General features: G+C 35.5%; 1 protein-coding gene across 3 annotated transcripts in view; it reads right to left on the bottom strand.

Annotated features, from left to right (window-relative positions):
- The window catches only part of iqgap2 (IQ motif containing GTPase activating protein 2), a 59,273-nt gene that overhangs the window by 23,971 nt on the left and 12,654 nt on the right, over positions 1 to 22,648 (bottom strand). For all 3 annotated transcript variants that reach the window (XM_077231578.1, XM_077231576.1, XM_077231575.1), the window contains exons 3-8: positions 13,814 to 13,970; positions 12,758 to 12,835; positions 8,408 to 8,484; positions 4,468 to 4,535; positions 3,165 to 3,278; positions 2,852 to 3,030 (exon numbers count right to left, since the gene is read on the bottom strand). In XM_077231578.1, coding sequence (XP_077087693.1) covers positions 2,852 to 3,030; positions 3,165 to 3,278; positions 4,468 to 4,535; positions 8,408 to 8,484; positions 12,758 to 12,835; positions 13,814 to 13,970 — 673 coding nt within the window. The remainder of the gene's footprint in view (positions 1 to 2,851; positions 3,031 to 3,164; positions 3,279 to 4,467; positions 4,536 to 8,407; positions 8,485 to 12,757; positions 12,836 to 13,813; positions 13,971 to 22,648) is intronic.

Here is a 22,648-nt window from a genome sequence, read left to right as displayed (position 1 = left end):
TAAATTGCAAAAAAAAGCCTAATACAACTTTTACCCACTTAGATGTGGACACACAACAAAATTACTATTCAATTAAGTCACCATCAGGGGATCAGGTGATACTGGAGTCAGCAGAGTGCGTAAGGAGTGTTAGAAGACATCAGCATTTAACAAGAGAGGCTGATTCGCTGTTATTTTTTAATCAGAATCCTGCTGATTTTGCAACTAAATAAATGCTAGAGCTTGTCTGAAAGGAGGCTGCAAAAAGAAACACAAACCAACTTGCTTTGCATGCAAAAATCAGGCACAGTATTTGCAAAACACGTCTAAAGTTTTCTGTAAATTATGAATAGTCCTCCTTGTAAATTATTGCTTAATCTTTAAGTTAAAAAGATTCTGATATTCACTTGTGTTAAGTTTTTATTGTTTGCCTCTGTATGACTAAGGCTTTGTTTTATACAACACATAATTCCAAAAATCCTATTTAAACCAGGTTTTAATTCATACAAATGTGGTTTGCACTGGGTTTGTAAAACATTAGTCCTGACATGCAGATGTAAAAACATTATCATTCTTGCTGCCTATTATCCAGTTAAAGGTTGAGGCATAGTAACTCACTACTGAAAGATCTGTCTAAAACTGACCTAAAATCACTTTACCAATAGCATGTTAAACTATAAACAAATATGCAAGAAAACCATTTTCTCTAAAATGTAAAAATTTGACTCTAAGTATGCTACTGCCAAAAGTTTGGGATTCATTTTTTTAAAACAAAATCAATACTTTTATTCGGCAAGCATGCATTATATTGATTTCATTGTTACAGTCATGGTCAGAATTAATGGCACCCCTGGTAAATATGATCAAAACTGGCTGTAAAAAATAAATCTGCATCGTTTATCCTTTTGATCTTTTATTCAAAAAATTGCCAAAAATCTAACCTTTCATTGAAGTAAAATAATTGAAAGTGGGGGGGAAATCACATTATGAAATAAATGTTTTTCTCCAAAACACGTTGGCCACAATAATTGGTACCCCTAGATTTTTTTATGAGTAAAATATCTCTGAAGTATATTCCCATTAATGTTTACCTTTTTGTAGCACACCAGGGTGACTAGGAACATGAAAAACATGAAAACTCTCTATGACTTCTTGTTTCACAGGAGTTTAAATATGAGGAAACACAAAGGCCAAATTCCCTTATTCATCCATCACAATGAGCAAAACCAAAGCATATAGTTCTGATGTGCATCAAAAGATTGTTGAGCATCACAAAATAGAAAGTGGCTGTAAGAAAATAGCTAAAGAATTGAAAATCCCCATTTTGACCATCAGGCCAATAACTAAGAAGTTACAATCAACTAAAGATGTTATGAATCTGCCAGGAAGAGGACGTGTGTCTATATTGCCTTAATGCACGGTGAGGAGGAGAGTTTGAGTGGCCAGAGACTCTTCAAGGATTATTTCTCTTTAGAGATTATTTAAGTCTTGGGGACAGAAAGCCTATTTAAAAAAAAAAAAATCAAACAACCCCTACATCACCACATGTTGTTTGGGAGGGTTTCAAGAAAAATCCTCCTCGCTCATCCAAAAACAAACTCCAGCATATTCAGTTGTCAGAATGACTGGAACTTTAAACGGCACAGAGTTCTGTGATCAGACGAAACAAAAAAAAGAGCTTTTTGGCAGCAAACATGCTAGATGGGTTTGGTGCACACAAGGATAAAAAGTACCCCATGTGTACAATTTAATGTACCGTTGGATCTTTAATGTAGTGGGCATATTTTTCTGCTGGAGGTCCTGGACTTCTTGTTCAGATACATGGCATTGTGGATTCTATCAAATATCAACAGATAAAAAATCAAAACCTGATGGCTTCTGCTAGAAATATTATAATGGGCCATGTTTGGATCTTCTATCTGGACAACGATCCAAAACAAATATCAAAATCAACACAAAAATGTGTTACAGAGCACAAAATGAAGCTTCTGCCATGACCGTCCCAGTTCCCTGACTTGATGAGTTGAGTGAACTGAAGAGGAGAAGCACCAACATGGATCTGGGAAACTACAGGATCTGGAGAGATTCTGTATGGAGGAATGGTCTTTGATCTCCTGTCAGGTGTTCTCCAAACTCATCAGACATTATAGGAGAAAACTCAGAGCTGTTATCTTAAAAAAAGGAGATTGCAAAAAGTATTTAATAAAAGGGTTCCAATAATTGTGGCCAACGTGTTTTGGAGAAAAACATTTATTTCATAATGTGATTTCCCCTCCACTTTCAATTCTTTTACTTCAATGAAAGGTTAGATTTTTTGGTCATTTTTTGAATGAAAGATCAAAAGGATAACCGATGCAGATTTATTTTTTACAGCTAGTTTTGACCATATTTACCAGGGGTGCCATTAATTCTGACCATGACTGTACATGCAATTTCTTATAAAGACTGTTCTTTTGATTTTTTTATTTCATGAATTCATCAAAGAATCACAAACAAAATCATTGTTTACCCAAAACTATTAAGCAGCACGACTGTTTTCAACATCGTTAATAATAATAACTGTTTCTTGAGCAGCAAATCATCATAGAATGATTTCTGAAGGATCATGTGACACTGGAGACTGAAGTAATGATGCTGAAAATTCAGCTTTGCCATCAAAGGAATAAATTACATTTTAAAATATAATATAAAATAACAGTTATTTTAAACTGCAATAATATTTCACAATATTACTGTTTTTACTGTATTTTTATCAAATAAATGCAGCTTTGGTGAGCATAAGATACTTCTTTCAAAATGATTACAAACATATAACCAACACCAAAATTTTGAACTGAAGTGTGTTCTAAACTTATATGAATATCTAGTTTACCCGTCCCGAGGCCTGATCCTCTTTCCTCCTCTTGGCTTTGCTGAGTGTGTCCTGGTAGGCCTGGGCCAGTGGTTTCTTTGTGTTTCTCAGTAAGGCGTTAGGATTCTGCAGAGCCGCCATTGTGTTCTCAGCGTGCCCTTTGTCTATGGCCTCATTAACGGCAAAGACAGCAGCGTGTACTGCAGATATAAATCAGAAAGAGGACACAAAAACATGCAATCATGAAAATGAGGATAATAGGTATGTAATTTAAACAGATGTATACTTACACAAACATATGACTAGATAAAAAAAAAAACATGAAGTCACTCACATGCAGCTTCATCTACTGAAAGTTCATTGGCCAGGATGCCACCGATCTTGCTGAAGGTGGGCATCTGGATGCCATATTTCTCCAGTTCTTTCCTCATGTTACTGATCTCTTCCTCTGTAGAATGAGAATATGAAATATCATCATTTAGGTTACATATCTTACATATATCTTTTAATTGTAGCCTATTTACTATCACTGACACATTACTAATCTGTGGCATTTTGTACATGCATATTCACAGGACCTGCACCTGTAATGCATTTGAAAAACAGCAATGGCTGTCTTGCAAACATACAGGTTGAACAAATCAAGGTCCTTGTTACTTTAAATCATTCCACAATAAGTGTGTCAACATCAAACCACTACAGAAAAAACAACTAGCAATAATCTTAAATGTGTTTTCACCTCCATCATTAATTCATTACAGACCACATCATAATGACTTGAACTCAATACTCCTGATGAAGTGTCAAAACACAATGAATGACATGACGAGTAACAGCAGTAATTACATGTCATAACATTCCCTTCATTAATCAAACGCAGTCAGCCACGTTTCTGCAGAGCGTTCACTATCATTGAAACCTGAGGCACTTTTCTGCCTTGTTCTGTAAACTGAGCTGACAGAGGATCTACTCTTCAGTTATGGATATAATTGTGTGGCTGTGCTTTGAGCTCTGTTCTTTTAAGGAAACACCACTATATGCTTCAAAACTCAAATGTAAGATTGCAGATACCACATATTAACGATTGAGGTAGTTTAAGTATTATCCTTTGAAAACCACATATTTGTTTATTGTTAGTATAATTATTGCAACTATTATAAGTATTATTAAGAGTGCACAATAACCCTACTGTGGTTCCAGCCCTGTACTCTTAGAAAGAAAAAGGTTTAATGGGGGTTATATATAGATTTATCTTGATTTTAAAGAACCCTTTAAGGAAAAATGGTTCTAAGGTATATGAGGAGAAATGTCTTAAATGATTGCATAATACTTTCATGTTTAACAAGTTGTTTCAGTTTTTTCTAGTGATAAAGTGTGTTTACGAGCTAAACTTAAAAATGAGTTGAAACTAAATTGATTAATTAAACTAAATCCATAAAATGATCCCATAATGGGAAGCCCAAAAAGGTTCTATGTATGAGGCATCTGACAGAACCTTTTAAGGTTCAATATATAACCTTTTCTTCTAAAAGTGTGGTTAGCTGAGGTAGAAAATATGAATTTCAGCAGTAAATACAAATTTTATTGACATTTTCTGGCAAAAATGGCATTAATCTATGAGAATGACTGTGGTTTACCTGTGAAGTCAACTTTTCCCAAGAGGTCCTGGATCTGAGGGGCAATTCCCAATTTGTAGAGGTACAAGCTGCACAAAGAAGAACAAACAAATAAACAAACAAACAAATAAATGCAGTAAATCATAGCGAGGGAATGAGAGAAAATCAGAGATAGCACAGCAATATCTGCATGAGAGCAGGGTTAAGGAGTACACAATTAATTTGGAAGTCAAAATTAAAGTCAGTTTATTTCCATTTCTCTCCAAAATGGTAGAAGAAAAAATACATTTTGAAATATTTAAAACCTTTCTACTGCTTTGAATAAGAAACATATCTCAGCTTTTAACCAGGGTGAAACCATCATAAACGACTAAGCAGCTAGACTTTTTTAAGTGTTGGGAGTACAGCTACACATGTTCACAGGCTGTTGTAGAGACACAACTTCAATTCTCTTGGTTTTACTTTAATATGAGGGAGCAATATCTCTAACTGAACTACTAGCCTAAGTCAGGAAAGAAAAGTTCTTGCAACTAAATTTAAAATGCAGGATTCCATCCCATTATTACAAGGGTACTTTAAAATTGAAAATTGTTTATTAAAAAAAGATTCATTCCAAACAACTGCTATCCTTGGATGTAATGTCCATGCAACCATGCATTATAGCAAGGTAAATAGGTTGATCAACTTTTAAAAATGAGGAGAAATCGACATTGACATTTTCTTAATCCTTGAGTGCCTTGGTCTTATATATTTCTAAACAAATTGAACTATCCCTTATACAAAGAGCACTGGGATATGAAGATTTTTACCCCAGTAGCACTCTTTGCATTTCTTGAATTCCCATATGTTTTGTTGTTGATGTCAAAGGTCATGTGTACAATTAAACTTGATATTTTGAAGAAAACTATTATGTTTCTTGGTAAAAGCAAGCAAGCGAAATTAGAACAAAAATATGCAAGAAAATAAATATAATTACATATGGGTTCAAATAAAACGAGGAAAAACATGGTTTGTCCAAACCGCATCTTGAATTATTGTAATTAATATATATCAAAAAGAAAGAGGGAAAGAAAATAACTTTTCAGTTTGATACTGTGTTGTGCCCTGAAGCCCAAACCAGTTGGCAAACACTGTTTTAATTATTTTACTAGCTTTCTTTGCAATACCGACCATTACAAAGCTACAATTCTCTTCCACTAGATGGCAGTATACAGTTGTGTTAAGTCTAGCACTATGCTAATTCCGGAACAGGAAAATAGCCTGCAGTAAGTGTGCAACACATGCTGGAAACTGCATTAAACTTTTATCTATACACTGACTGAGGACAAATAGAGGAGTAATGAATTATTAAAGGTGGTGTGCAACTAAACGTTTATGCATGAGAGATAAACTTAATGTGCTTTCCTTAACCTTTGACCCCTACATCAATAGCCAGAGAGATAGACACAGTCTGGTGTGAATTTATCCTCCTAACTAAAGAAGGGCCAAAGGTTAAGTGGCTTAACTGGTGTAAGAGATGTAGGCCCCTATACATCATGAGTCACAAGCTTGATTATATTCTTCAGAGCCAACTAATACAAACATTTCCTTTTATGCATATCAAAGTAAAAATGCATAATGCAAAAATATTTGATACAAATATATTATATATAAAATAATTGTGGCAAGCCGTGCAAGGCCGAGAGCCATGGGAACGGAGCCGTGTCTCGGCAGTCGTCTGTGATGGGCTGCCACTTTACTTTCGTTTTGTTGTTTGTTTATTTTTTTTGGATTACATTTTTATGTTAAACGTTCGCCGGTTCCCACCTCCTTCTTCCCTGAACACAAACCTTGTAATAATAATAGTCTATATAAACATCATTGTATCATAAATACTATTATATTAGATATTTTGACCCTTAAATGCTGATGATCTAGGGAAAAAAATGTATACATATGTCAACTATTTAAAGCGAAGTATATGCCAATGGTGATATAATGATGTCTGAGGCATCTCTGGGCACAGTCTCAGTGATATCTAGTCTTACTGAGCAACTTAACAACAGGGTCAGGAAGGAAGAGTGTGTGCAAGGCAAAGGGAGGAAGCCATGCAACCCACACACACAACAAGTGAGAGAACGAGAGAGCAGGAAGCACTATAAATCATTTACTATAAAAGAAGCCTTCCTGTGGTCATTCATTAGACACATTCCCCTGTGCACACTAGCTGCCAAATAACTAAAAGATATGATTTTCATACATTAAGACACTAATGAATTACCTGGCTTTCTATTTAAAATGACTCACCATGAATGGCTTTCTACGCGTTCAGTCACTGAATGGTATTCCGATAAATCACTTAGCATAAAATAAAACATGTTAACAACTGAATTATACATGCAATGTTTCCAATGCAAACTCATCTTTACAGTTATAAGGTTTTGTGGGTGGTTGTCAGGGTTTTGCTATGTGGTCACTAAGGTCCTGTGTTGCGGTTTGGCAGAAGAGCCCACCCTGTTTACATGATACAACTCAAGTCCCTCCTTTCATGTACACTAGTTTCAAAAGTTTGGGGTCTGTTTTTTTTTATGATTGTGAAATAATTATTCATTACATTTTTCAGAATTCTTTGATGAATAGAAAGTTCAAAAACAGCATTTATTTTAAACGGAATTCTTCTATATCATTATCAGTGTCTTTACTGACACTTTATCAACTTAATGTGTACTTGTCGAAAAAAAATATTCTCGTATAAATTAACTTTGGTTAGTGTATAATGAATGAAAAAATAAGCAATGAACAATAGTGTATTTATAAATTAGCATTAACCTAAGAGTTGGAAATACCTAATAGAGATCAATAACCTTACATAACTTAAATAGAAACCTTTTGTCACATTATAAATGCATTAACTGTCATTTTGATCACTTTAATGCATTCTTGCTGAATAAAAATATCAATTTATTACAACAACAACAAAAAAATAGTACTGACCTCAAAAGTTTTAACAGTAATGTAAGTTAATGGCATTTATTCGCCCATTTCATTGTTACCAGATTAAAAAACTAAGTCTGATTGTTTGGAAAAGTGAAAGCAACCTTCTCCTCAGAAAAAACTATTCACATTCATGTATGTGGACCAAACAGTGTGGAACAAGTTGCATACCAAAGTTTTTATAAAAATCTCTATATAATGCCTGAATGATATTCCCATGAGCTTTGAATATAAAGGCAGACATTTACAGTAGGACAGACGAAATATTGCTTTCAGATAGCACATTTTCAGTAGTGGTAGACAAACAGGAAACAGAAACCTCAGCTAATCTCTGAGAATACACTTCCTGCAAGGGAGGGCGGGAATCTGATATCATAACAGTGCAGGATCACACCTCAGAGTTCATACTTCAGAGAATTCAATCCTCGGCAGGCCATAAAAACTTAAATGTGGATTATACATGAAGCAGATAAAAACATAAAACATTAACTTTTGACAGATGTGTTTACATCCTAAAGTACTGCTCTCAGAAAGTCAATGATCTGAGGATGCACAGCACAACAAAAGAGGTTATAAAATGAGTTTTGTCTCTGAGGCATAGTGAGAAGAAGAATTGTCAGGAAACAGTGACAGGAAATGACTTAAGACAGACAGGAAGTTAACCAGCAGGACTGATGGTTAGATTCACCATAGGCACCCCCTAGTCACACCATTACTCAAAAAACGGCTGCTTTTCTCAGTGGTGAGATTGCCATGACAATGGCTGCCAAAAGGAAGCAGCAGTCATACATGCTGATGCTCTACAAACCTGTTGAAATAACTGAGAGATGAAGAGACCCTAACCACAGAGTAACCTCCATTTTTATAATTCAGGTTATGAAACCTGATGAAGCAAGCAAACCATATCATTCCACAGCTTGTAAACTTTTGAAATCTTGAGTGAAAGAATTGAATGAGGAGTAGAGAAACATCAGAAGGTCTTTAGTACCTCAATGCATGAATGCAGTAGATCACCTTGGGCATATTCTTGCGATCATATACATCGGTGGTCTCAGGATAGAATATCTGAAAGAGAAATAGAAAAAATATTTTTGTAATAAATAATAAACTACAAGTACTATACACTACCGTTCAAAAGTTTGAGGTTGGTAAGATATTTTTTTTCTCAAAATATTTTTTTAGCTCACCAAAGCTCCATGTATTTGGTATAGTAGAACAGCAATATTGATAATACAATTTAAAATAACTTTTCTATTTTAATATATTTAAGCTGAATTTTCAGCATCATTACTCCAGTCTTCAGTCTCACACATATGAGTTTTTGCTGCTCAAGAAACATTTATTATTATTATCAATGTTGAAAACAGTTGCTTAAAATTTTTGTGGAAACATTGATAAAACATTTTTTGAGGATTCTTTGATAAATAGAAAGTTCCAAATAACAGTATTTATTTAAAATAGTTAATTTTTGTGGGGAATTTTCAGTGTGAACATGTGAACATTCAGTGTGAATGTCATCATGGACTCTATAGCAACAGTTTGGGAAGTTTTGTCCCAACATGACAATGGCCATGTGCACAAAGCAAGATACATATAGAAATAATTTAAAGAGTCTGTGAACTGGCCAGAACAAAGTCCAGACTTGAACCCCACTGAACACCTTTGGGGTGAACTGAATAGCAACCGTGAATCAGACTCCCAACACTCAACAATAATGCCAGACCTCACTGATCCTTGAGTCTGAACAGTAGCTACCCATTACAGCCAAATCATGTTCAAATCTTTCTTGTAGCAGCACAGGGAGGTCAGCTCCCAATTAATGCCAATGGTTTTGAAATGAAATGTTCAACAAGCACGTCCTAAACTATAATTTTGCCCATATAGTAGCTATATGTAAACACTATGCCCTTTTACTTCTGTGGCTTGAGTTTTTATACTTGGATGAAACTTACTGTTTCCCTGCCCTAGAGTGAAACAGAGGGCCAATGTTAATTTAAGTCAAACCATGAGTAAATATACAATAATAATCTTTATGCATTCATCTTATAACAATGGTAACTGTAAACTGTCCAAACTGACAGAGTAGACATACATTGTGTACAGGACACATCATGCACTTGCCCCTCAGATTTTTGAGTCAAATGGATTTGAATGCAGCTTCCAAAGACTAAAAAATTTTTTTTTACATTTGATAATTAAAGGGCCCCTATTATGGATTTTTGAAAATGACCTTTCATGTAGTGTGTAACATGAATGAAGTGAATGAAAACATCCTGCAAAACTTTAAATCTGAAAGTGCACTGTATATAAAGTTATTGTCTTTCAAAAGTAAGAGTCGACTCTGAGTCAATTAAAGTGGCACTATGCATGATTTAAGTTTTTGTCAAACAGCGATCTCTAGAGTCACTGTAGAGTACTTGTATTTAACGTTACTGTCGTAAAGACAACGCACGCAGAGCGTATCTGCACTCACGGCCTCTGCACTTCATAATAAAGTAGCCTACCGCGTTGGGCTTACCTGAGCCTAAATGCCAGATGACACCAATAAAGTGTATCATGTACGTCGCATTATTTCGTAACAATGTCCGTAATGATGTTTTTAGACATGATTATTACAATTTATCATAATAGTTTGCAAATTGCGCTCATTTACACTATTTACAACGTGTAGGCTTATTTATGTCCTGATAATTATGTGAGATATTGACAACTGTTCTCATGATAATCGCAGGAATCAACTTTAACAGTGAAAGCCTGATCGAGTGGGACTATTGTCCGGTTCCTCAGATTTATTGTCAGATTCTCGTTACCTTTTTCTAGACTCTACCGACCGTGCTTTCTTCGTTTTTTTTCGCCATTCTGAAAACGCAGGTCCGATGTTTACTCGTGTCTGACTCCTCGCTCGGTCAGTCTGCCGTTTCCTCTTTCTCTGTTCCTCCGACAATGCTTTTCTAGCTTTCTGCTTCTTATATGCTGGCTTTGCCATGGGACGATAGTTGTTCTTATAGCTAGCCGGATCCTGGATGGGGGCGTGTATGCGTGTAATGTGTGCAGTCCCGTAAAGCAATTCGTTACATCGCGAGAGCTGAAATCACCAGATACTTCCGCCGGCCCAAAGTTGCAAGTGCGGTTTTTCCACTCACAGGCACCATAACGACCACCAATAACGACCACCATTCAACCTGAAAAGAGTCATATAACCATTCCAATAACTCCGAAGCTGTTCAGTTAAGCTAAAAGAACTGCATAGTGCTGCTTTAAATGAATCGTTTTTCAAACGAGTCATAAGCCGTTTTGTTGTGACGTCAAGATGAAACATTAGCATATTGCCCGCCCACTTATTACGTGCGCAAACAAAAGGGAAATCTAGAAATCCCCTCAAACCTGCAGCTGATTCCTGTGGATACTGGATAGCATTATGTCAAGAAGATGCTGTGCTCTACAATGGGAAGGTAAAGCCAGTTTTTTTTCCCACTGCCCAAGGACAAGCATGTGAAAAATCAGTGGTTAAAATTCATCTTTACCACGATATCACAGCAGTATGATCCTAAACGTTTGCTGTGTTCCCTTTATTTGACTGACGACTGCTTCTCAAATCTCGGAGTTCAATGCAGGATTCGCAAACCGCTTACTCTTGAAAGATGGTGTTCAAAATACATAGTTTTGAGTTTTATATTGTGTAGGTCTCCAGCTAACTGGGAAACTCATGTTATGACTGTCTAACTGAAATACCTCTGCTAATCAGCTGTGGGACACTATTACCTATAACTGTCTATTAATGCAGATTGTCTGTTGTTCTCACTTGTTTTACCAACATTTATGTTACATCAGATCATTCACGCTAGAGCTCGGCTAATGTACACTGTTATTGATACAGTTTCCACCTATTCACCGCAATATATTAGAAAAATACTCTGTAAATAAATGAGTACAAGTAAAATAATCGGTTTGTTGATGGACATACACTTGTTAATGCTGATGGTGAGGAATTACAGTTGCAACATCTTATGTGCCTCAATCTGAGTAGCGTATCACTGAGAAACGTCCTGCTTAAGTCGTCCGTGCGATGGAGGTTCGGGTTGAATGAATAGTTCTTCCAATTTTTCATCATCGGACTCGCACTCGCATTAATATGGTCAAATCGACGTCATTGTTCATTACTGTGTTTAGTTTACAGTGTAGGAAGCCTCAGGACACGCAGAGCTGACGTTGTTATCGCAATGGGCGTTTTAGTTTTCGATGCTCTTTACACGGTAAACCAATCACAACAGACTGAGCTGTCTGGCCAATCGGAACAGAGTAGCTCGCGGAAAGGAGGGATTTAGAGGGATTGATTCATTTGATGAGTCGTTTGAGAATCGTTGAAAATGTGCAAATGTATATTATGGGGAAATTAAACAGTTTTTTTTTACATTTGATGGCAGTAAACATGTTGTAGGAGACTCCACAACAACATTGGGAAACTTTAAAATAGCATAATAGGGGCACTTTAACCCTTTGAACAGTACGATCACACCGGAACGTTCAGTGCGTTACATTATCAACTGATGAATTCAAATCTGAATTCGCGGCTTTGGCTTGCGCTGAGCCAGAGTTGGACACGCTCATGACTGGTCATATATTACAACGTGTCTTCAACCCTTTAAGGTTTATTTTATGTTTTTATGTTTATTTTATTATTTCGTTTTTTTTTTTTTTTTTTTTAATTTTTGTGATTTTGTGAATTTTTGTTAAATCCCAATTTTTTTTAGATAATAAACGTATTTTTTTAGCTTTCTGTTAAAATTATTTTTACAGATCGACTGAACTGACAAAGGACGCTAGGTTTGAATGACTTCAAAAACAGCCTCTAATTCACAAAATGGGCTGTCAAACACTGAGATAAGGTGCAGTTTGCCTTGCAGTGTCAGTGCTTATATGCTTTAAATTAGTTTGTTTCTATTAGCTACAGAATATGTGGAAGACTGAATTGATGCAGGACTTACAGGCCTAATGTTCTTAATATTCTGGAATAGTGACAGTAAATGCATTAATAATGTGTTCTTGCTTAGATAATTCAAAAGTATAAATAGATATGAGGATATTGCAGTAATTATTACAGTGAAAGCTTAAGTAAAGCTGTATTATAAATAATAGTAGCTAGTAAATATTTTAATTTAGGGGTTGGTTTTCCCAATGAAACATAACAAAAATACCAAGGTCACATTTTGATTCCAACTTGTCGCTCCTTTGAATGCAAGTCTAATAAAATGCACTGTTATCTTCAAAGAGAGAGGATGGCAAAGATATGTGTCAGTGTGTGTGTGTATTTCTTTAAAAGCGTGTACTTGTGCCTCACCTTGGGCAAACCAACAGACTCCATGGCTCTGAGCCACTGCACAGTGTTGTCTGTGTGTCTGAAAAGTAGTCCTGAGTGCTGGGGAAAAAGTGCAAATAAATAAATAAATACAACAGTAACACATTATTGCACACATTGTTTAAACTGAATTATATACAAAGCCATGTTCCTTCTGTTTTCTATGTGCATCAGAAATGAGGTAATGAGCAACCACCAAAAAGTTTGGGGTCAATAAGATTTGTTTCTAATACTTTTATTCAGCAAGTAATGTATGCATCAAAAGTTTCTTGAGCAGTAAATCAGCATATTAGAATGATTTCTGAAGGATCATGTGACACTGATGACTAGAGTAATGATGCTGAAAATTCAGCTTTGTCATCGCAGGAATAAACTGCATTTTTTTAATTTATTAAAATAGAAAACACTTATTTTAAATTGTAATAATATTTCACAACATTTACTGTTTTTACTGTATTTTTGATCAAATAAATGCAGCCTTGGTGAGCATAAAAGAAGTTTCAACTTCTTAAACACTTACCAACACCAAACTTTTGTATGGTATGTACACACAATTATGTTTAACCAGGTGCTAAATGCTCTAAAATAGTGCTAAAAAAGTGTCATTAGTTTCAGCACAAACATGCCACCTTTATATGCTGTGCCGTGTAAATTGAATTCAGCACAACATTTTTGGGTGTTTGCATAATTACCTGATTATTTGCATAATTTCTTTGAAAACAATACAAACAGCATGTGCAAATAAACAATACTATCAGTGGGCACAATTCAATCTGAATCTGTTATTTCTCCTCCCATGGGAATGAGACATTCAGGAAGTAAGGATGTCTGTTTTGCATTACGGAAAAGGCACATCCTGACAAAGCCTGTAACGTACTGTCTCCGTTCACACAGACACAGTCAATGTTTGGGACTGACATCTGTATTTACTAACAGGTGTGACTTACAAAATTTACTTTTTAGGAGTGTCTGTGTGAACGTAGGGTAACATACAGCATGTGCTGAGCTAAAGGGTTCCTAAAAACAGAAAATCAGTACCTTATAACGAGATTGGTCCCTGTCATAAATCTTCTTCTCTGTCACCAACTGCGGGGCAAAGAACTTGGCCAGTTTCCCAAGGTAGACACCATTCCTCAAGCCATTCTCCAGTTCTGTGGTAGGAGGCAGCTGCTCCTCCAGACAGGCCTCCATCCATCTGAAAACAAAAGGTTCAAGTTTCAGCTGCTCACACAAAGACGGCATACTGAAACTTAATAGACTGATAGACTAATAGACGTTAAATGTTTTAACAAGCAGGTTTTTCACTACAGTATAAAATCAACACATTCAAATGACAGCAGCATGCTTTAACATGCATTATATACTGAATATACTTCCAAGACAGAGATTTCTCCAGGGAAAAAAAAGTGTGCTGCTTCAGAAATTACAGGTTAAACCTTTAAATGAATTACAGAAAAAGAAGGGTTAAAGAAAATTAAACCTGGGCACACGATCAATTAATAAACACTTTGCACCATGTAAGGAAAAGTTCAAATGCACCATTATGCCTACGGGCATTAACAATTATTTTTCTCAGCATCATAAAACATGAGTCAATGGTATTTTTAAACTTGTTGAAGCAGCAAAAATGTAGCAATCAGGACATGCTTAGGCCGTGTGCCCACCAAAACGTTTTTAGCCAGCTGAAAACGCTAAACGCCGAGCTATGGGCGCTTGAGAGCGTTTTGGCCGCACAGCAATTTTTTCAGTTGAGACGCTTTGCTTGTTATGATACGGAATATCCGCGAAAGTGTTACGAGTATCTCATTTCATACATATTTTGATTCTGTGTTGATTCTATATTAAAATGTCGATACAATGTGACGAATTTTCTCTGGCTCTTGTTTTAAATTATTTTGTTCCGTTATTATGCTTGTTGTTGTCATCTGTTGACGTTGTACAAGCAGAATGTGGCAGTTGGTCAGTGTGATATTTGTCCCGCCCCTCCTCCACTGTGATTGGACGGTTGGGTAAAAAGTGACAGTGATGAGCACTGCGATTTACCCAGAGTTGAACATTCTTCAACTCTCGCCGAACTGTAAAAAACACAGAGCGCTCAGCAATTCAGCGTGATAAAAAAAGCTCAGCGCTACGCTCATGGCGTTTAAAAAACGTGGCGCTCCCATTGAAAACAATTGGAAAAATACACCAGCCACGTGAAAAAGCGCTTTGGTGGACACAAGGCCTTACAGTATGTAAATGTATAGTTCACTAGTTCTTCAGTTTAATAGATAACTGAGCTTCCTTTCTAACATCAAAATCAATAAGTTTGTCTTTCTGATATACTGAACTTTTTAATTATTAATATTAATTTAAGATGTAAAGTCCCTAAAGCACACGCAAATGACAAAATCTCAGTTCCCCCATAAAGTGAAACCAAACTATTTGTGTGATATTCTCTCATCTCTTTACAAAACCCAACGAGGTCTGTAATACCTGGAGAAAGTAATCTGTCAGTATTTCCATTCCTCTCAATGGCAGTTTTTTGCCTTGTGTAAAACTCCCTATATGTTTGCTCAGTTTTTTTGGCCAATAACCTGAGCCGTAAATACATTTTGACTAACAACCAGTCCAATTCTGACCCACTAGCAATTTTTTTTTTCTACATAAAAGCCTGGTGAAATAATTTAAAAATGTTTTATCTAACCTTGGAATAAAGAATGAGAGCCAAAAAGTGAAATTGGAGGTTTAAGTTAAATGTTAAATACTGGCTTTTCTGGCATTAACAGTTAATACATCACTACAGTCACACTATTATTCTTGTCATCACACTATTAAAACAGAATACAGTTATTTTACATTGTAATAATATTTCACACTATTACTGTTTTTACTGCATTCTTTATTAAATAAATTAAGCCTTGATGAGCATAAGACTCCTTACCTACGTGTATATATTTTATAATTTGTTTTATAATACAGTTATAATGGTTGAATTACTTTATTATGGATTAGTTTTTTAGCCTTCAGTCTCAATAAGCATGCAGCCACTTAAGTTCAGTTTTTTAGATCACTGAATCACTGAAATTCACCTGAATCATTCAGCACAAGAAACTACATTTCAAACTGGTTGCTAGTCAGTGACCAGCTGACACAAGTGACCTTTGACATTTTCAGAGAAAGCTAAATTGTCATGGCACCTACATTGACGTATCTTTTCTCTTCCCAGAGAAGGAATGTGGCGTTGGGCCCTGTAGAGCTGCCCAACAAACAGCTAAGACAGCTAAGTGTCCTGCATTCAGCTCATAAACATGGAGCAGACTACATTTAAAGTGCCCCATTATACTATTTTTAGGTCCCATTTTGAACGAGGGGTCAATAGTATTGCAAGCATCTCCAAACACACTTTAATTTTCTCATAATGTACATTGCAGCGTCACCTTTTTTTCACAGTGTCTGAAACGGTTTGATAAAAGGTTCGGTCTCTCTAAACCCCTCCTTTCTGAGAGCCTACTCTGCTCTGATTGGCCAGATGGCCCAGTCTGTTGTGATTGGTCTACAGCTTACAGCGTGTGTCGGGAATGGCACACCCTTTACTATATCTGAACTTCAGCTCCAGAGGCTTCCTTGTACACACATTCATACGGACAGTAACTATCGTGTCGGTTTTACAGTATCAATTCAAGCCTGAGTCATTGTCCTTTGGAAGTGCGTGCGCAGTGTATTCGCTTTTGCAGCGCAGAAACAACATCATCTTGCCATGTCGACAACACAAACCAAACTCTTCCAGGCCTCAGTTACAACTACAGTGTTTGTGTGCGTAGACATTGTTCGGGGGAAGCTGCAAATTTGCTTCAATCCCACATAGGTGCATGCAGGAAATAAAACTTGAATTACTGACGACTCGTTTTAGGCAGTTCAGAATCGGTTCTTTCTATTGGGTTGATTCTATTTATCAACCATTTTGATCTCAGAAGCAGTGCAGACATTTTACATTGACGAACAGCTATGCAACAAATGGCATGAAAAATAATATCCGAAAAACCATGATAGGGACAATTTAAAAAAAAATCCAATATCTGTAAATCATGGGTAATCTCTTTTAATGATTTATGGGTTATCTATGCTTAATTATAAGGGACTATAATCAGTGTTAGAACTAACAGATCTGGTTAGGTAAGAAACCTTACACTAATACACTGAAGAGAGTCAATCAGTAAAAATGCCAAAAATCTGCTGTTATTTGCAAACCTTTGGTTAATCATCTATTAAGTCACTCTAGAGTTGGATGGCTTAACTGAGTTCATTAGCAATTTAGCATAGTCAAGAGTTAGTCAGTTGTGGGGTCATAGGTGAGGTCAAGGGCACACTCTGTTCATTTTGAGGTACAGCACAATCAAGGAGGAGGTGCTTGTTGGTACGTAATGGGTTACATTTTATTTTTGATCAAAGAAACTCTCTCTGATATTTGATGCTTTCTTTAAATGGCCCAAAAGATGGCATTCCTTGCATGTCCATCCAGCGCTTTAGGTGTATTTAATTAAAGACAACATGACAATGGCAAAAGAAAACATTCTGCCCAGACATGTGTCAGCAATTCCCCAGCCTCCCACAAAACCTGCTTTGTTTCAACAAAGCCCATCAGCTAGAGTGCCTCTAAATCACACTTGCACATGAGATTGCACCAGAGAAATCTAACCAAGATTGTGACATACTGTTTCAGTACAATATATCATGAATATGTAAGGAGAATAACAATAAAATGACAAACAATCGTTATGACAGCTTGCTATTAAGAGGCTAAAACTGAGTATTTGCCCATATAAACTGTGCCTTTCAAATCAGAAAACATGTTTACATTCTGTCACCTGATGGAGTTTGGGTTCCTTGCCACTGTCGCCACTGGCTTGCTTAGTTGGGGGACACTTAATATGCATCAATATTATTAATTTCTCTGCACTAACACTATTGGATGAAAACTGAATTGAGTTAGATGATGACATCACTGTAGATTCTGCAGAACTGCTTTATAGATGAAATTAACTAATTTAATAATTGATACGGAACTGAATCAAAACTAAACTGACTTCAGCTGAACAGCAGCCATGTTTCCATCCACCTATTCGTATGCACATTTTCACAAAAAAGAAAAAAAAAACGGTGGATGGAAACGCCAAAATGCACATAAATTCTAAAAAATATGCATAAAAAGCATATGCGCTCAATTGAGTCGGATAAACTTTTTATATAAGAAAACATGCACAATAAACTCGATGCTATAACCTTAAACTTACCCATTTTATTCATTTGTGTTGTTAAAAGCTTGTATAAATAGTGTTACGTTGATGTAGACACTTTTTGTTGCTGAACCCAACTGTAAAACTTTATCTGATGTTACCCTTGTAAATATTGTATATAGACCCAACTTGGCAGTTCTAGGGAGTGGGTGCCATTTTTATTTTTGTAATGCTATGCTTTTCTTCTGTTTAAAGTAGAGAGGGAGACAGGGAACTATTTTGTTGTTTCTTTCCTTTTTCTTTCCTTAAAGTAAGTGTAGATTGGGTCCCTATAGTTAGAGGTATTTTTTTTTGGCTTTTCCCACTTCTAAAGTTATTTAACACTTCCTGTCCTTGTGTTACACCAATAAACCTTGTTGTACAACATTTCTGTTGTTTTTGGTATGTAACTTTTGGAGCCCAACATTTGTTTTATGTTGATATTTTAGTTAACGTTAACTTTAATGTTGCTTCCCCTATCCTGGACTGGGTGGATCGTAACAGCATCAAAAAAGACATGTGACTTTGAGATGGGACGACATAACTGGACCAACCAGCAGACCGAACTTGTTGAAGAGCATCTGAAATGCTGGTTTGGTCATTCTGGTCATTGCTCAAGTCTGTCGTCAAAGTAGTTTGGTATAATTCCCTTCCAGAACTGTTTTACACGACTACGTTACCAAACAGCAGGCATCCGAAGCACCTCAAGCAAAATCACTTTATTTTGTTTCATCTGCGCACTCTGAGACTTAAGTAATTTATTATAGCTATACAAAATTATTTTATGTGGTGGCTTCTCCTACTGCAGCAACTTCCATTTTTCTTAGTGATATTTAGCACCACTTTATCAGGAACTGATGATTTGGTCTCTTCGACTCAATGGCTGGAAACTGTGCTTTATTCGCAAATGTTTTATGCGATATTCCAATTTTGCGCATCAGTTAATTTCGCACCTTTGGATGGAAACATAGCTAATGACATTTCATTTATTTTACAGTTGAATTGAACGCATCATTGTATTATTTTACTGTTACCACTGTAAAGCTGCTTTAAAACAAACCGTATTCTATAAAGCACTATATAAATAAAGGTGACTTGACTTTATATTTCACTTGTTAATATGACAGCGGTCTTTAACTTTAAATGAACAACACTGATAAAGAACAGTTGTTACCATACCATTGTAGAAATTCCCTACTTGCAGATCAATTTGTCACCCATGATTAATGAACTCATTATTAAGCTGTGACATAAAATAAGTAATTTCAAGCTTTTAAAGCCCCTCCAGCCATTCTGACAATGGTAAAACATCTACTACACTACAGAGCAGTGGTTCTTAACTGGTTTTGTTTCAGTTCACCAAACTAAGCAAACCATGTTTAAAGTACAAAAGTAACCAACAATATTACGCTCCTTAAATGCAAACATTAAAAGGTTTATCATATAATATGACAGTTTATTATTCACATTTAACAGTTTTTTTTCCCCCTCTGCCAGACCCTATAAGAAAGGACAACACACTTCTAGGTCGTGACCACTATTATTATTTTATTTTTAATTATATAATGTGTTCAAAAATATGTTCTGAATGGTCATCAGTGAGGAAAGATGTTTACTAGACTACAGTACCAGAAAAGATTAACTAGCCTATGCTAACCAACCAAATCTTGACCCCTTGGAAGTATCAAAGTGGTCATGTGACCTCTTCATTTCCTGTGAGCATCATTTTTAACTTATTTGTCAAAACAAGTATTTATTTTATTTAGGTGCAAAAGTCACAAAATTAGATATTTTGAAGAATGTTGGTAACCAAACAGTTTGAGTTCCCATTGACTTTCATTATATATTTTTGACCATACAATGAAGTAAATGGGAACTGAAACTGTTTGGTTACCAACATTATTCAAAATATCTTCGTCTGTGTTTCGCACAAGAAAGAAAGTCATAACGACAATGAGTAAATGATCATGTTGGTGAGTAAGGTGAGTAAATGAAAATGTATTTGGGTGGACTATCCGTTTAATCTGAAAAAAAATTTAGTGCACCTTTAATAACGAAAATGAATGAGTGTTGCTGTATCAGGATATGTGGCAGCCCAGATCAGAAGAGGAGTATCCGGCTGTTGTGCACACCTCTCCCTGTCCCCGCTGCTCTCTACCAAACAATGCAGCCGTCTGTTACACTGTCTAAGACAGATCTGACTGTGTACAGCATTCAGGAGACACTTTCCTGTGATTGTTAGGCTGCAGGGGTTCAAACTGAAAGAAACATTCAAAGCTCTGCTCCAAACTGACAATGACTGATAATAAACAGCTTTGACTAATATGTTGCTTGAACAGTTTAACAAACTGTGCATTTAAAAAACACACTCTTGAGGTGAGTGCTCTGACAGTGAAACTAGAACACACTGTGGGATAATGTTGCTTCAGCTGGGGAAGGAACAAAGCAATGGACCAAACATATCTATTTGGTCTGGTAGTTTACCGTCAGATAAATAAATGGACTGAGGCACAGAGTTCAATATTATCTTGCATGACTTTTCACCTATTTTTCTGATTGTATGTGTCTGAAATGCTACTGAATTGGAAACCATTACCTGTAAGAAACACATGTGTTCTGTGTCTAATTCATTTAAAATAAGTATAAGAAAATTATTATATTTTAAAATGTAATTTATTCCTGTGATGGCAAAGCTGAATTTAGAGCATCATTTCTCCAGTCTTCAGTATCACAAGATCTTTCAGAAATTATTCTAAGATGTTGATTTGCTGCTCAAGAAACTTTTTTATTATTTTATTATTTATTAATGTTGAAAACAGTTGTACTTCTTAATATTTTTGTAGTAACCATGATTTTTGGAGAATTATTGGATGAATATAAAGTTCAAAAGAGTAGCATTTATTTTAAATGAAAATCTTTTGTAACAATAAAGGTATTTACTGTCACTTTTGAGCACTGTAATGCATCATTGCTAAATAAAAGAAAAATACTGACACCAAACTTATGAACCCTACAGTATGTTATTGAAATATAATCTTGATAAACCAGTTTTGGAGGGTTCCATCTTTCTCAATTCAAGTATGCATGTTAGCAACACAGAAAATAGCTGGCCAGAGGCATTAGGACGGCCACCAAGTGGATTGCCTTGTCTTAAAATGATGTTGTATAGTAAATTAAAATGTCTTTGTCAGTGAATGGAACTATAACAATAACACATAATTTGCCCTATTTCAATATATAGAGTTATGGTTTCCCATTTTCCAGACTTGGCAGACCGATGAAGCAGACAAGAAGTGACAGTATAACCTGGAATGGCAAAAATGTTACTGTAGCACTAAAGTAAACTCTAAAAAAGTCTCTAATCTTGACTAGGGGAATGAGAATTATAAGCTACTACAAAGGAGACAATGAAAGGTCTCAGATATATAATAGACATGTTGCATAAATCTGTTGTGACTAATGAGGTTTAGCAGATTACACAATGACAAAATTAGAATTGGAAAAAGTCTCACAACTAGGTCCACCTATCTAAAATAACGCATGCTCTGTGTTTGCTTAAGTCAGCGGGTACAAAGTTTCCCAGTCACAGTGCTGGAAAGGGGTTGGGATTGTGTAAGAAGGTATGTTTGTCAGCTGCAACAACAGTCCAATAAATATAGAATTAATATACAATTATATTAATTATGCAGATGGGGTCCCAGGAGGCCACAAAGGCATACCGAGGGGTTTGAAGTAAAGTTCAGAGAAAACTAGTGTAAAAAAAATAAATAAAATTATATATATATATATATATATATATATATATATATATATATATGTATATAATATAATTTACTTTCATTGGTACACTATACTGTTCAAAAATGTTTGGGGTTAGTAAGATTTTTCACGTTTTTAATAAAAATCAAAAATATATTAAAAATAGTAATATCGTGAAATATTATTACATTGAATTATTTACATAAATAATTTAATAAAAATAAAATGAATAAAAACTTTTGAATGGTAGTATATAAAATTAACAATTCATTAAAAAATAAGATAAATCTTTAGTAGGAATTAATTAGAAATTATTGTGATTATTATATTTAATTCAAATGAAATATGTGGTTAAAAAAATAATGAAAGCATTTTACTGTGTTTTAAAATATATAACTTCCCAGGTGTAATGAAGTCTCAGAATATTAAGGCTAGTAACATCTCTTTACAGAACTTCAAAAAAATGCTTGTACCAAATCCCACCACACTTATTGGCTGTTTTGACTGATAAAAACCTGCACTGCAGGCATCAGATATTTAGTGAAACCTGTGGGCCTCTAACGGTGACTCTTGACGTCTCAGTGGAACACAGGGATGACATGTTACTCCATTACTAACAAGCAGATTAGTGACCAGCCTTATAATCCTCCTGATCCGACACGACAGGATTCCCAGAACAGAGGCTTTGCATTAAAGTCAAGGCCAAAACTCCGCTGCCAAGAAAGTCAGGATGTGTAACAACTGATTCATTAATTCATTAACTTGCACACTTTCCTCTGATTGTACAATTTTATCATCCTGTCATCAGACAACCTGAGCAGATTTTTAAAAACTATTATATTGAGAAGTGAAAAAATAT

This window comes from Siphateles boraxobius, unplaced genomic scaffold (genome assembly GCF_051911475.1).
Source record: "Siphateles boraxobius isolate OS27281-9 unplaced genomic scaffold, OSU_SipBor_1 16, whole genome shotgun sequence".
NCBI lineage: Eukaryota > Metazoa > Chordata > Actinopteri > Cypriniformes > Leuciscidae > Siphateles > Siphateles boraxobius.
The sequence above is the reverse complement of the archived record's forward strand: the minus strand, read 5'-3'. Positions and strand labels throughout refer to the sequence as shown.